The sequence below is a fragment of the Carcharodon carcharias genome, chromosome 5 (assembly GCF_017639515.1).
Source record: "Carcharodon carcharias isolate sCarCar2 chromosome 5, sCarCar2.pri, whole genome shotgun sequence".
Classification (NCBI taxonomy): domain Eukaryota; kingdom Metazoa; phylum Chordata; class Chondrichthyes; order Lamniformes; family Lamnidae; genus Carcharodon; species Carcharodon carcharias.
This window is the reverse complement of record NC_054471.1, coordinates 194119352-194136105: the sequence shown is the minus strand read 5'-3', so window position 1 is coordinate 194136105 and position 16754 is coordinate 194119352. Positions and strand designations below refer to the sequence as shown.

Here is a 16754-nt window from a genome sequence, read left to right as displayed (position 1 = left end):
ACACTCATTGGCGTCTCAACTTTAAGCAATCATTATGTTACTGATGCAATATTTCAGTCTTGTTAAAATTCAAACGTAGATCAAAATGTTTTTAATGCATCAATTTTGTGCCTGATTTGTGATTTGCAACAGTAATTTCCAATGAACAGTCCGTAACAACCTGTTTCTTTCAAGTTCACCAGTTATTTGCTTGGGGTGCTAGCACAAAGCACTGATTAAATTACACTTTTTCTACTTTACTTTGAAGTTGCATAATTTATTGTCTTAGTGCTGAATATCTGTGAACCAACAGTGCTGACTATGAGTGAAAACCTCCACTCTGAGATCATAAGATCAAATACAGCTTTACTTCATTAAGAATTAATAGTCGAAGGATGATTTCCTGTATGAGCCATTGAGATGAATGGTACTGCAACTCATTTGAGGAAGGCCTCACCTGCCGCTAATCTGATCCCACCTTTGGGACTATTCTGGGCGCTAAGGACTGGATTTTCATGCAGTCAGGACTCTGAAACCATTTAAAAATGGCAGGCTGGACCTGATTTTGGGGTTCCAGTTCCCATTCGTGGCACCTCCCCAATTTTTGCTGGTGCATAAAAAGGGTGATGGTAGCGAGCCCACACCCTGCACTCCCAGCTTGGCTGGCTCCATCGTGGGGTAGGCATTTCCGAACTCTTTGCAATTTTTGTGGGGTCAGGCTGGCTTCTTCATGACTTGTGGTTCATGGCCCTTCAGAGGATACGGGAACCAAAGTCTAGATTCGGGAACCTTTTGAAAGGTAACATAAAAAGGTCTTATCCATATCCCCCATGCCAAATCATGCCTCCTGCCAACCTTCAATGGCCCCTCATACCCTCCGTGCTAACACATGGCTCTTCCATGTTCATTTGTCCAGTGTACACCATGTACTGAATTAGTGAACACTATAGTAACAATGGTATGTATGAAATTGCTTAGAAAAAAACACCCATTCAAAATTTTGGGGAAAAAAAACTGGTGTTCCTACAAAAGTGTCACTGAAACAGACAATTAAAATATCAAAAACAGAAACTTTAAACACTTGACATCTCTTACCCTTCTGCAAATGAATATTGAGGCATTGACAAAAAAGATCACAGGAAAAAATAACTTACCTTAGCCTCATAGAAATGTCAATCAGGTAAAAGTCAACACTTCTCTGCACTTGTGTAAGCAAACTCACTAACATAATCTTTTATAAGAATGTGGGTGCTCATTGGATTTTAAGGCTGGGATAGACAGATTTTTGGTCTCAGGGAATTAAGGGATGTGGGGAGCTGGCAGGAAAATGGAGTTGAAGTCCAAGATCAGCCATGATCATATTGAATGGCAGAGCTGGCTTAATGGGCTGTGTGGTCTACTCCTATTTTTTGTGTTCTATTGCACTGGAGCAGAGGCCATAAGACCATAAGACTTAAAAGCATAAATAGGCCATTCGGCCCATAGAGTCTGTTCTGCCATTCAATGAGATCATGATTGATTTGATAATCCTCAACTTTGCTTTCCTGCCTTTTCCCTATAGCCCTTGATTCCCTCACTGATTAAAAATCTGTCTATCTCAGCCCTGAATATACTTAATGACCCAGCCTCTGCAGTAAAGAATTCCTCAGATTGACTACCCTCTGAGAGAAGAAATTCCTCCTCATCTCTGCTTAAATGAACGACCCCTTACTCTGAAATTATGCCCTCTGATCCTAGACTCTCCCACAAGGGGAAACAACCTCTCAGCATCTACCCTGTCAAGCCCCCTAAAAATCTTAGATGCTTCAGTAAGGCCACCACTCACTTTTCTAAATTCCAATGAGTACAGGCCCAACCCACTCAACCTCTCCTCATAAGAAAATCCCTCCATACCCGGGATCAACCTAGTGAGCCTTCTCTGGACTGCCTCCAATGCCAGTGTATCTTTCCTTAGATAAGGGGACCAAAACTGTTCACAATATTCTAGGTGTGGTCTAACTAGTACCTTGTATAGTTTTAGCAAGACTTCCCTATTTTTATGCTCCATTCCCTTTGAAATAAAGGCCAACATTCCGTTTGCCTTCCCTACTACCTGTTGAACTTGTATGTTAGCTTTTTGGGACTCATGCACAAGGATTCTCCAATCCCTCTTGCAGTCTTCCTCCATTTAAATAATACTCAGCTCCTCTATTCTTCCTGCCAAAGTGCATAACCTCACATTCTCCCCACATTATGATTGGGGAACTGGGCATGGCTGACCGAGGGAGAGGAAGGAAGTGGCAGCCTTACAAAGTCTTGTGGGGGAAAGAGGATGGAATCAGTCAGCAGCACCTAGCGGAGAATACGGGAGGAGGACCCCGAGCCAGGCAGTCAACAGCACCTAGCACCTATCATCACAGGAGAAACATAAATTCATTGGTTGGTGAGAAATTTCCATTAGGGAGCATCATCAAGTAGCTGGGAATTAGAAAAACACATTCTTTTTAAAGGAAGGGGCTCCTTACATTTAAGTAAGAAACACAAGCAATAGGGAAATAAAGTTAAGTTGAGGCCAGGTAAAAAAAAAAGTTGCATAAGTAAAATAAAGATTACGCAAGGGAAGTAAATTGAAACCATGGCAGGGCAGCTCAGTCATGTGGAATGCGTGTCTTGTAATATGTGGGAAGTCGTGAACACTAGTGCGCAGGAAGTGTCACCAGCTGCAGAACCTTGAGCTCCAGCTCAGAGCTTGAGTGGCAGCTTGAGTCACTGTGGCACATTGATGAGGCTGAGAGCTACGTGGATAGTACGTTCAGAGGGGTGGTCGCACCGCAGCTTAGGAGCCCGGAGGCAGAAAGGGAATCGGTGACCGCCAAGCAGTCCAAGAAAATTAGACAGGCAGTGCTGGAGTCCCTTGTGGTCCTGCTTACCAATGGGTTTTCCGTTTTGGATACTGGTGAGGGTGTTGGTTCCTCAGAGGACTGCATTCAGAGCCAAGTTTGTGGCCCCACAGACAGCCCTGCTGTATAGGAGGGGAGAAAGAAGAGGGGAAAAGCTGTAGTTATCGGGGATTCGTTAGTTAGGGAAACAGACAGCATTTCTGTGGCCATAGACGTGACTACAGGATGGTATGTTGCCTCCCTAGTGCTAGGGTTTAGGATGTCACGGAATGGCTCCAAGACATTCTTCTGGGGAGGGTGATTAGCCAGAGATCATGGTCCACGGTACCAATGACTTAGGTAGGAAAGGGGATGAAAGCAGACTTTAGGGAGTTAGGAAGGAGAATGAAAAGCAAGACCTCTAAAGCAGTAATCTCAGGCTTATTCCCAGTCCTACGTGCAAGCAAGCATAGAATTAGGAGAAATGAGCGAATAAACACATGGCTGCAAAGCTGGTGTAGGAGGGAGAGCATCAGATTTCTGAGGCATTGGGACCGGTTTTGGTGAAGGTGGAACCTGTACAAGCCAGATGGTCTACACCTGAACAGGACTGGGACGAATATCCTCTCGGGGAGATTTGCATGTGCTGTTTGGTAGGGTTTAAACTAGATTGGTAGGGGGATAGGAATCCGAGGGCAAATTCAGAGCAAGGAACGGGAGATGGAGAATTAGCAAGTGATTCTGAAAAACAGAAGCAGCACAGATTACAAAGTATGGATCACAGGAATTTGGCAGTTTTAAAAAGTATATATGTAAAGGCAAGGAACATACTAAGTAAAGCCAATGAGCTGAGGGCACAGATAGACACATGGCAGCATGATATCATCACTATAACGGAAACTTGGCTTAAGGAAGGGCAAAAATGGCAGCTCAACATCCCTGGATGTAGAGTTTTCAGGCAGGATAGAGAGGGGGATAAAAAAGATGGGAATGTAGCATTATTGATTAAAGAATCAATTACAACTGTGAGAAGGGATGATGTACTAAACAAAGCATCAAATCAGTTCTGTCGAAGGGTCTTGAGGACTCGAAACATCAACTCTTTTCTTCTCTGCCGATGCTGCCAGACCTGCTGAGTTTTTCCAGGTAATTCTGTTTTTGTTTTTGTATCAAATTAGGTCATATGGGTTGAGCTCAGAGATAAAAAAGGGGTAGCCACACTGCTAGTAGGGTACTATAGACACCCAAACAGTGGAAGGGAGTTAGAAAAGCAAATATGTCGACAGATTTCTGAGTGCAAAAACAATAGGGCGGTAATCATTGGGGACTTCCCTATCCTAATATCAATTGGGATGCAAACAGTGTGAAGAGCACAGAGGGTGCAAAATTCTTGAGAACTTTTTTAGCCAGCACGTAACAAGCCCAACGAGAGGGGGAGCAATTCTAAATTTTGTCTTAGGTAATAAAGCTGAGCAAGTGGGTGAAGGAGCAGTGGGGAACCATTTTGAAGACAGTGACCATAATATAGTTAGATTTAGCATCATTGTGGAAAAAGACAACGATAGAACAGGAATAAAAGTTCTAAATTAGGGAAGACAAATTTTACAAAGCTGAGAGGTGAGCTGGCAAGAGCGGACTGGATACGGCTATTAGAAGAAAAAACTGTGTCAAATCAGTGAGAGGTATCCAAAGGTGAGATTCTACAGGCACAGTAGAAAACAAAGAAAAAGGGTGGTACTGCCAAATCTAGAGACTCCTGGTTATCCTGAAGCATTAGGCCAAGATAAAGCAGAAAAAGAAAGCTTATGACAGTTACAAAAGACTTAATACTGTAGAAAGCCTAGAGAAGTATTGAAAGTACAGGGCTGAAGTAAAATGGAAATTAGGAAAGCAAAGAGATGATACGAAAAAATGTTGGCAGGCAAAATCGAAGAAAATCCTAAGATATTTTATCAGTGTATTAAGAGCAAGAGAATAGCTAAGGAAAAGATAGGGCTTATCAGAGATGTACATGGTAATTTGTGGGTTGATGCAGAAGATGTGGGCAGGGTTCGCAATGAGTACTTTGTCTCTGTCTTCACGAAGGAGAGGGAAGATGCAGACATTCTAGTTAAAGAGGAGAAGTGTGAAACATTAGGTACAATAAGCATAGTGAGAGAGGAAGTACTGGAGGGACTGACATCCTTCAAGGTGGATACATGACCAGGGCCGGATGAATGGTATCCCAGGCAGTTGAAGGAAGCCAGAGAGGAAATGACGGATGCTCTGAGGATCAATTTCCAATCCTTGCTAGATACAGGCGAGATCCCAGATTGGAGGTCTGCGAATGTTGTACCATTATTTAAATAGGGTTTGAGGGATAGGCCAGAAGATTATAGGCCCATCAGTCTGACTTTGGTAGTGGCCAAATAATTGGAAACAATTCTGAGAGACAGGATAAACTGTAATTCTGAAAGGCATGGGTTGATCAGGGACAGTCAGCATTGTTTTGTTAAGGGAAGATTGTGTCTTACTAACTTAATAGAATTTTTTGAGGAAATAACAAGGAGGATTGATGAGGGTAGTGTAGTGGATGTTGTCTACATGGATTTCAGTAAGGCATTTGACAATGTCCCACATGGCAGACAGGTCAGGAAAGTGAGATCTCATGAGATTCAGGGGAAGCTGGTAGATTGGATCCAAAATTGGCTCAGTGACAGGAAACAAAGGGTAATGGTCGATGCTTTTGCAAATGGAAAACAGTTTCTAGTGGTGTTCCACAGGGCTCAGTGTTAAGGGTCCTTGCTATTTGTTGTATATATTAATGATTTAGATTTACATGTAGGAGGCATGATTGGGAAATCTACAGATGGCACAAAAATTGGCCATGTGGTTGATAGTGAAGAGGATAGCTGTTGACTCGAGAAAGATATTGTTGGTTTGGTTGAATGGGCGGAGAAGTGACAAACTGAATTTAGTCCAGAAAAGTGTGAGGTAATACATTTGGAGAAAGCAAACAAAGCAAGGGAATACTCAATAAACGGGAAGTTATTGAGAGAAGCTGAGGAAGTGAGAAATCTTGGAGTGCATGTCCACAGGTCCTTGAAGATGGCAGGATAGGTGGACAAGATGTCAAGAAAGCATATGGAATGCTTTCCTTTATTGAGCGAGGTATTAAATACAAAAGCAGTGACATAATGCTGGAATTGTATAAAATGTTGGCTAGGCGACAGCTGGAATTTTGTGCACAATTCTGGTCACCACATTAAAGGAAGGACATAATTGCTCTGGATAGAGTGCAGAGGAGTTTGCAAGAATGTTGCCTGAGCTTGAAAATTGCAGCTTTGAGGAGAGATTGTTTAGGTAGGGTTATTTTCCTTAGAACAGAAGAGGCTAAGAGGTGACCTAAGTGAGGTATACAAAATTATCAGGGGCCTAGATAGGGTATACAGGAAAGACTTGTTTCCCCTAGCTGAGGGGTCAATTACCGGGGAGCATAGATTTAAGGTGATTGGTGGAAGGATTAGAGGGGACATGAGGAAAAACTTTTTCACCCAGAGGGTGGTGGGTGTCTAGGATTCACTGCCTAAGTTGGTGGTGGAGGCTGAAATGCTCAACTCGTTTAAAAGGTACCTGGGTCTGCATCTGAAGTGCTGTAACCTGCAAGGCCACAGACCAGGTGCTGGAAAGTGGGATTAAAATGAGTGGCTAGTTTCTTTTCTCCTTTTCTGGCTGGCGCAGACAGGATGGGCTGAATGGTCTCTTTCTGCACTGTAACTTTTCTATAGATTTATGGAATCTGGAAAATACAGGGAAGGCCATTATCGAAAGGCAGTAGGCCAAGCATAATTTTTGGAACATAAAGGGTTACATAGGGAAGGTCAGTGTTGAAGTCGTGCGAGTTGAGGGTAACAGAGCGAAGATCAAAGATGATAGAGGGAGGGTCGAGATTGATGGATGGCAAGTTGAGGATTATATGGGGGCAGTTATACTGTACCGCAGTATAGCTAGAGGGTCAATGATAGCTGGTCAAGGGTGATGAGGGTGGATCAAAGGTCACAGAAGACAGGGCAAGGTGATGGAGTGAGTGTCAAGCTTGATGGAGGGAAGATCAGAGGTGATTGAGGGAGTGTGCAGCATGATAGCTTCTGCTTCCAGAGTCACTGTGTGATTATCCACAAATACAGTTGCGTCAACAAGAGTTCACTGTAGTGAACCTCAAGGATGGAATTGACCACGGTGGATGGATGGAGATCAAGGTGTGGTCAATGCTAAGTATAGGTCTCCCCATTAATCAAAAGTACTCAGGACAGGAGGGAGACCCTCCTGCTGCCATCCCTGGGAAACAGGATCTCTCACTGTTCCCAGACAGCCTGGAGGAGAAAATGCAGGGAGGCATTACTGAACCGTGAGGTCACACTTTGTCTGCACTCAGACATTTGCCACTTTTGTTTGAGGTGGCAGCAGCTCCAGGTATCCAGGTGGCAGGTGAAGATAGGGCGGCAGCAGCAATTGCAGTTCTTAAAATCTCCTCTCAGACAGCAAGAATAAAGCTCCAGCTTTGTAGGGAATGACTACCTGTCCAGGTGCCCTTTAAAATTGGTAATGGTGGGGGCATCGACTTCCTGTCCACCCCACCGCAAGATTCACCACACTCCTCATGCATGAATACCCAAATGGCTGACCACCACAATCATACATAGCCAACACTCCCACCTACGAATGGAAGTGTTGCACAATTCCAGCCTGACGATGACAACCTCACCGCTACCAGTATATCCCATCCACTGTGTGCAATTTTGGTCTCCGTATTTAAGGCAGGAGATACTTGCATTGAACACAGTACAGCGAAGATTCACTAGACTGGTCCCTGGGATGATAGGGTTTTCCTTTGATGAGAGACTGAGTAAACTGGGTCTATATTCTCTAGAGTTTAAAAGAATGAGATGCGATCTCACTGAAGCATACAAGATTCTGAAGGGGTTTGGTATGACACTGAGAGGTTGTTTCCACTGGCTTAGGGAACCTAAAACATGGCAGTCTCAGTATAAGGGGCCAATCATTTAGGACTGAGATGAGATATTTCTTCACTCAAAGGGTTGTGAATCTTTAGAATTCTCCACCCCAGAGGGTTGTAGATGCACCATCGTTGAATATATTTAAGGCTGAGGTAGACAGATTTTTGTTCTGTCAAGGAATCAAGGAATATGGGGAATGAGCAGGAAAGTGGAATGAAGCCCAAGATCAGCCATAACAGTATTGAACAGCGGAGCAGGCTCGAAGGGCTGTACGGTTTACTCCCACCTCTTGTGTTCTTGTGTAAATTTCACCCCAATAAACTGTGAAATTAGTCATCTTGTTTTTCAAAATTATTTGAAGAATACATACTTGGCAAAAAATGTTAGAAGCAAGTGAGAAATATTCAATCAGTATAGCTGACTGACCAGTACTGATGCATCCTGAGAAACGAGTTACTCTACACATGTCCAGATGGCACAATCCAAATTCACAAAGTCATCGTTCTTTATGTAATTATGGGGTAAATACCAAGGATGATCTGAAGCCCAAAAGTAAAGCTTTCATGAAGGCAATAGAAGACATAAAGGACAATCCAATGGATAATGTTAACACGTTGTGAAATAAGCAATAGTTCAGTATGTTTGAAAATAGCATTGCCATTAGGTAGAAAAATTACCTGGAACAGGCTGCTACCTGTGTGGTGGATGCTAACTCACTAAATTCCTTTGAATGAAAGCTGGGCCTGTTTCTGATTGGGGTGGAGATCGCCTGTCACTTCAAGACCTGAGTGATCTCCTGGACCAGCTTTAGTCACCTAGATGGGTTGAAGACAAATTTCTTAGATTTGCTTTCTCCCAAATTGGCTTGGGATTTTTATCTTTATTTTTCTCCTGTCCCATGAGGTTACATGGTTTTGGGTGGAATATTGTGATTCAAAATGTATTGCAGTTGTGTGGCCTGGCTGAATGGATCAGAGGCACTCTACTTGTCTATCTTTATTCATGTGTTCATAGATTTGAATTTTTTAACCCTATTTAAACCCTGATTATAAACAATATAAATTCAACTGGTGAGAAGAATTCAAAAAAATTGAATGCATTTTGACTAGTTTGTGGAAACCCTTCAGCAGAATGTACAGAGATTGATATGCTCACTATAAAGTACGAGCTATTTTGTGCCACAGAGCATGACACAATCATCAGTTGAAAGTGCCCATCACAGCACGACCCCAGGAGGTCAAAGTACTGCAGGTACTTACAATGAGTTTTCATTAAAGCACACACACACACATTAATTGAACTTTATGTATATAAAGTTTATATATATAAAGTTATATATATAAAATACTGCAACAGCAATGAACAGAAAAAAGCAAGCATTCTGTAGTCTTCAAAGAAATCTGACTGCTTCCGACTAATGAAGCACAGCATATAAAAATAAATGCCAGGTGGAGAGGTTGGGAATCCTCTCACTTTTGACGTGGGAAACCCCCACCCTCCTGCTGACTAAGAAAATGGTAATTAGGTAGCAAAAATTTTATTTTTCTATGTTTGTCTTTTTTACATGTGCAACCGATCTCCCTGAGGCTGCACTTAGCCTCAGGGAGATGAGTGCGCTCTCTCGTGCGCATACTCGAAAGAGCACACTCGCCCCGCCACTTGCACAGGGAGTGCAAAGCGCTTCTGTGCAGACGTCATGCTGGGCAGGCCTTAATTGGCCCGCCCATGTAAAATGGCGCCGCACCTCCAATCAGGGGTGCTGATCGGAAGCACGCCTGTACACACCCGCCCATCAACTTCCACCCCCCCCCCCCCCATCCGATGGGGGGAATTCAGCCGCTAATGTATGCTTCTGGTGAGCAAGGAGCTGTACTAAAGAGTAAACTCGTAAAGTGACCCCATATGGTTTCCAAATTGATCACAATTGTTTGAATCTAATGTATTAATTTATTGTTGCCTTCATAAGAAAAAATGGTGTAAGTCTACAAAGTAATGTTTCCACTGTGGTTTGATGACTCATTTAATCATGTATTTGTCCAGGGAGCTGCTGCACCATCTTTTTTAATGGTGTTTGGCCTGTTTATGGCAAGAGTTTCAGAAAATTTTAAATCAAGGCTGATCAGATAAATAGCCCTGAGTAAACACTAGCCTGAAGTTTATACTCACGGTGTGATCCAGCAGGAGTCTGCATCAATTTTGTTTTCTAACTTGCACAGATGCCTAGTATTTACATCAGATATTTAAAGTGATTGATCTTTGTATTAGAGAAACCTGACCATTTTTGGGAACTGAACTATAGTGATTAGTTTGCCTTTAGTTTTAAAATATACATTTGGAAAATTGTACCTATGTAACTTTAAATTCCAGACATGTTTCACACATTGTTAGGGTACACTAAACTGTTGGTTATAAATTCCCAAATGGCATGAAAATTGGTTGAACATCAATGTTTAATAATTCCCTCCATTGTGTTTTACATGCTCGAGACTTTTAACTGCTGGCTGGAATATTTTGTCATGGGATTGTCATGGAGATTGAGAGCCACCAGTTTGAAGTACTGACAAGTCTTCGGCTGTTTGGAAAACTTCAAAGTGGCAGAATTGATTAAAATCTCACCTTTGATTTTATACATGAGTTATGACAAACTATTATAAGGAGCAGGACCCATTTTCCCGTGGTATACACTGTGTAAACTGATAATATCTATAATTCACAATATTGTTTTTCCTTTGCTACCAAACTCCAACCCCCACCTGCTTTCCAGAAGGTATTACTGTAATGTTACGCAATCACCTGTGCCATGTTCAAGCGGCCACTATTGATTTGTGAGCCTTTGCACTGAGTACTTGGGAGTGACTTCCTAGTTGATTTGTTGCAGTTCTTTGCTAGATAAACTTGTTGAACGCACGGGAGATTGATTAGCAAAGTTCAAAGCATTTGTGAGAAAAAAAATTTGTGAAATTTTTGACTTGTGGCAAAAAGCATGTAAAGAGCATGAAGTTGCAGTTTACTTCCTTGCATTTTGTGTTTGGTAGCAAATTGTCAAATTCATCACAACGGGTCACTTGAAAAAATTATAAAACAATGCCAGCTTTGAAGCTCAATATTCTGGGCAACTTGAATGTGTGCTGCCATCTTACATTCACAGATCTGGCCTATGTTGGTGCACTGGAATTCCAAGCTTAGATGATCCAATATTCCCAACAGTCTCCACTGCAACAACATTCCATATTTTTGACGTAGGTGTATGTTCTAATTCATTAGGAGGGCTTATTCAGCAGGAGCAGTCATGTCACCTCCTGACAAAGGAAAAGACAGGTGAGGATATTGGCTCAAGTTTTGATGCGAGGAGCCATTTTAGGTGCTAACTGCTTTAGATGCCCTTTAAGAATTTGTAGAGAACTTTTTTTTTTGCATAACTTTTGCCTGTTAATGCTGCAAAGATCCAGGAACTTAGTGGGGTCCAAACTGGAATACAGTATTTTAACAGAATCTGACTTTTGGTTAAGGATATGTAGTATTCTCCATCCAATACAAGCACACTCATTCAGAGCATAGAATGACTTATGTGCACTTTGTGACAAAATAGTTGTGCTGTACTGTACTCATTACAATACTTGTGACAACTTCTAAAGTCAGCAAGTTTTACATCAAATTATACATCCTTGAAATGTTCATTCAGTTTTTAGCATGAGCAGTTGGTTAATTTTGATAAGCAAGATCATAGTAATCAATATACAATTAATTTATCTGCTAAGTATGCTGAGTCATTTTGATTTTGATTATCCTTTAATATCCTGCCAAAAAAACAGGATAAAATGAAATTAACCTGTCAAGAATCATCTTGACAATAAAACTAACAAAGTATAAATGTATATTTTCCTTTTACCACAAAACTCTAATGTAGGATTTTCTTTTTGAGAATGTCTGTGTACATACACACAGGCTTTGGTCCTTATTTGTGGTAAATCCAATTGCAACGGCATCTTTATCAGGAAGGATGTTAAAGGATCTTTGATTGACAAATCATTGTATAACTCTGAATTAATGAAACAAACACAATTGTGTATTTGTCAATAATTGCACAGAAAGCTCCAACTATAATTGCATAATAATTAATATATTCAATTATACGGTATCAATTCAATTGAGCCTTGCCCATCAGAAAGTCAAATCCTTCTCAGTGAAATGTTTCATTTTCCAAGGGCCGGAGCTGAAGGGTCAGGTGCCTCAGTTGAGCTAAATGCTAGAAGTGTTTAGAAAAACAGCAAAGTATAATTAAGATAGATCATTTTGAAGCGTATTTGATTTGTGCATTGAATTTGAGGAACAGCCCATTAGGGCGTTGAAATTTCTGAAGTGGGTTTTGTTGAATTATACTTACAGCCAAAGCACAGGCCAGAACTTAATTAAAACAATATTTAATTAAAGTGAATATACTTGCTAAATAACTGCTCAATTTAATGTTTTTTTCACAATGAATGTTCACAGATTGAAAGTATCTAGAGAATTTATATTAATTTTTATAGCTCATGAAATACAATTAATTGTAAGATGGCCTCAGTGTGGAATTATGATCAGCACTGAAAAAGCTTGTGCACTATATATTGGTGACGGTATCCATTGAAGACAAAACTGGCTTAAAACCTTTTCTGCCTCATGTGTCAGCTACTTTGCACTTGTTTTGGGTTTTAGTACACCATGGCACAAACCTCCTTGACAGGGCAGCCAGATGCCGTCAAACATTACTAGGTAGCACCCTGATGATTGCAATGATGAGTATCAAACTCTTGCCTTTCAGTATTTTGTTGAAGGAAGTGAGTGAGTTATTAAGAACCACCTTAGCTATCCAGATCAAATAGAGAAGCAGAATGGGTGATAAGGTTTTTTTAAAAAAAACTCCGCCTTGTGTATTTCATGAGAGTTAGCCTTGGACCACATAGAATGTGGAGGGAAGCTACTTGTACTAATTTTGTACAAAAGAATTCTGATAACACCAAGCTAAATAACCAGCGTAAGAAAGATTGTAGCATTCTGAGTGATCTGAGCCAATTAAGAGGAAGTGCTAAGGCATGGCAACTTAATTTAAACGTTAATTGGATTTCAAAACGGTAGAAGGTAAGGAATCCACATTGAAACATTAAAGGTGGCTACACAATAAAGATGGTGGTCATGTGGCGCAGTGGTAGCACCCCGGCCTCTGAACCAGAAGTTCCAGGTTTGAGTCCCACCCCAGGACTTGATGGCCAAGGAAAGTGTTCATAAACAGATTGATTATCAACATGCAAATCCTTCCAACAGGCCAACGGCAGGCAGTAAAAGCAGGAGAAATTCCTGGCCAGTCATGTGACAGAAAGAAAGTTGGAGCCTCTGCCATCATTTTTTTTATTCATTCACAGGATGTGGGCTTTGCTGGCTGGGCCAGCATTTATTGCCCATCCCTAGTTGCCCTTGAGAAGGTGGTGGTGAGCTTCCTTCTTGAACCGCTGCAGTCCATGTGGTGTAGGTACGCCCACAGTGCTGTTAGGGAGGGAGTTCCAGGATTTTGACCCATTGACAGTGCAGGAACTGCAATATATTTCCAAGTCAGAATGGTGAGTGACTTGGAGGGGAACTTCCAGGTGGTGGTGTTCCCATCTATCTGCTGCCCTTGTCCTTCTAGGTGGTAGTGATTGTGGGTTTGGAAGACAATGTCTAAGAAGCCTTGGTGAATTCCTGTGGTTCACACTCCTGAACTTGTGCCTTGTAGACCAGGCATATGCCGCAACATGAGGTGGCAGATTGTGTTCAAGTACGATTCTGCTGCTGCTGATGGCCCACAGTGCCTCATGGATGCCCAATCTTGAGTTGCTAGATCTGTTCGAAATTTACACCATTTAGCACGGTGGTAGTGTAGATGGTACACAGTGCTGCTACTGTGCATTGGTGGTGAAGGGAGTGAATGTTTGTGGCTGAGGTACCAAAAAAGTGGGCTGCTTTGTTTTGGATTGTGTCAAGCTTCTTGAGTGTTGTGGGAACTGCACTCATCTAGACAAGCGGAGAGTATTCCATCACGCTCCTGAACTTGTGCCTTGTAGACCGGGCATATGCTGCAACATGAGGTGGCAGATTGTGTTCAAGTGTGATTCTGCTGCTGCTGATGGCCCACAGTGCCTCATGGATGCCCAATCTTGAGTTGCTAGATCTGTTCGAAATTTACCCCATTTAGCACGGTGGTAGTGCCACACAACACGATGGATGGTATACTCCATGTGAAGGTGGGATTTTGTCTCCACAACAACTGTGCGGTGGTCTCTGTTACCAGAGACAGATGCATCTGCGGCAGGCAGGTTGGTGAAGATGAGGTCAAGTATGTTTTTTCCTCTTTTTGGTTCCCTCATCACCTGCCGCAGACCCAGTCTAGCAGCTGTGTTCTTTAGGACTCGGCCAGCTCGGTCAGCAGTGGTGCTACCGAGTCACTCTTGGTGATGACATTGAAGTTCCCCATCCAGAATACATTCTGTGCCCTTGTCACCCTCAACACCCACAAGTGGTGTTCAACATGGAGGAGCACTGATTCATCAGCTGAGGGAGGGCAGTACATGGCAATTGCAGGAGGTTTCCTTATCCATGTTTGACCTGATGCCATGAAACTTCATGGGGTCTGGAGTCAATTATCCTTTGTTCCAGACTACAACAAGCATGTAAAAGTGAATGTTGCCACAGCCACTTGGAATCTCTGAGTGATCTATAACACACAAAATATATATTTTTTTGATATATAAAGTTCTCCCTAGGGAGGGAAGTTGGGGGGAGAGGTAGAAATGACCTCCCCTCTTTTTGGCGGGAGAGGAGTAAAGGACAGGGAGGCACAGGAGGGAAAAGGGGAAAGTCCAGGTGGGTGTCTCCAATGAAAGGTGGAAAGTTGGGTGGGGGGCCTGATGATCTTCTTGCAGGGGGAGGCGATGTCTTCACCAGCCACTGCTGGCCTTACCGGGAAAGGGGTGGGGTGGGGTGGGGTGGGGGGCGGGGGGGACACACAAAATATAGAGGTATCCATTATGGAAGGTTGAAAGGATTAAGGCATAATTGCTAATCATTCAGTGAACAAATCAGAGACGGCAGTCAACAAGACTGATTAAGTAATTGGATACATTTCAGAGGCATCCATTATAAATTAAGGAAAGTTTTTTTTTGGTTTTCTTTGTCCTTCTCTCCACTGCAGTTTCTAGAAAAGTGACTGGTAATAGTTCTTGATTATGTATATCACTATAGCTTTCAATCCTTGAGAGTTGTCATAACTGAGCCTGTTCCTGTCCTTGGTTAATGTTCACATTTGTGCACAGTATGACTCACTGATTTGAGCAAGAGCTACGGCTGTTTAATCCCATCTCTAGTCCATGGACACTTAAATTAATATTTTAATTCCGTCATTTTAATTTTCTGCCCTACTCCCACTCTGAACTCTCTGCCCTTTGCCTCCTACACTGTTCCAATGAAGCCCAATGGAAGTTTGAGCAATAGCACTTCATCTTTCAAATAGGCACTTTACAGCATTCCAGAATCAATGTTGAGTTTGATAATATAAGATCCTAACCACTGTTCCCAGTTTTTGAGGCAGCTGTTGTTGGTAATTTAATCTTTCCAACCTTCCACTCTAGGATCTATCTTCCCTTTTGTTCTTTCCTCCTCTCCCCCCATCCCACCTTTCCCTGCTTCTGTACTTAATTAAAACCTGTTATATCCCTAACATTTCCCAGTTCTGATGGAAGGTCATCAACCTGAAATAATTGGCAGGATTTTCTCTCCGGGTGTGGGAAACAGAGAGTATGACCTTTCCAAGTCCTGAACCCACGTCCGGTGGGGAGCAGTCACTGGCCCCAATTTTCACAGGGTGCCCACTTAATTAGTCAGGAGAAGGGCTTGCCATCCTATAAAGGAAGACTGGCAGGCTCTCAATACTGGAGGGCCAATCAAAGGCTTTCCAGCTTGAAAGGAGCAGCAGAATGCAATAGAGGGTAAGTAAGAGAGAGGGTGCCTTAAGATGGAGGGACCATCTTTCCCACTCTTTTATATATAAATTAAAAAGTGGATCCTGCAGCAAGACCACCACTGGCATGGGGATGTGGGCCCCTCTACAAGGCGTCCTGCAGCTGTTCTTTCACCCTGGGAGGCAGGGAGGGCCTCTAGGTCCGCCTGGAGCACTCGTTTCCTGTTCTGCTGCTGGGACACAACCTTTGGGCGGTTAAACTGACTATGCTGCCTTTAATTGGCCTTAATAGGCTCTTTACAAGCTGTGTCAGCCACCCATCCTGTGAGGTCGGGTCGCCCTGCCCACCCCCCCTTGACCCCATCCCATCCCACCTCTGCCAAAATGGTCCAGGCATGGAAAGGAGCCGGGGAAACCAACCGGCAGGGCTATTTTAGTACCTGCCACCTCTGCTCCAAGCCCTGGTGTGTGTTGAAAATCAAAGCCCAATAACTCTATTTGTGTCTCCACAGATGCTGCCTGACCTGCTGAGTATTTTCTGTTTTTAATGAACAATTCTGAGGTTAAACTAGGGATTCAAAGATAGTTTATTTCCCCACTGAATGGTGGAAGCTCCTCCCAGTTGGACTTGGTCTGTTTTTGTTTTAAATGCTGCATATGTCTGATTAAGAAAGCTATTGAGAGATTTAGGATGGACACACCTCATCAATAACTGTATAGATCATTGTGACTCTGGTGCTGGCGCCATGGATAAAACACTTGATGGCAGTGGTAGCCCAAAAAAAAGGAAGGGGAGAAAATTGTCAGAACAAAAAGTGAAGGAAAAAAATAGATAAAAATAGAAAATGATGGCAATGCAATCCAGGTGGCCTGCAACTGAAAGAGAAGGATAATGTTTCAGGTGTAACCTTTCAGGAGAACATGAAAGCATCAGACAATTTGCTTGCTGCT

At 42.6% G+C, this 16754-nt stretch overlaps 1 protein-coding gene across 16 annotated transcripts in view; it reads left to right on the top strand.

Moving 5' to 3' along the window:
* Positions 1-16754, top strand: part of asxl2 (ASXL transcriptional regulator 2) — a 319202-nt gene that overhangs the window by 196110 nt on the left and 106338 nt on the right. Inside the window, exon 4 of one of the 16 annotated variants that reach the window (XM_041187682.1) lies at positions 10983-11152. The exons of the other annotated variants lie outside the window; for them this stretch is intronic. Within the exon in view, the coding sequence (XP_041043616.1) occupies positions 11124-11152 (29 nt within the window). The 5' untranslated portion in view covers positions 10983-11123. The remainder of the gene's footprint in view (positions 1-10982; positions 11153-16754) is intronic. 16 annotated transcript variants of the gene reach the window in all.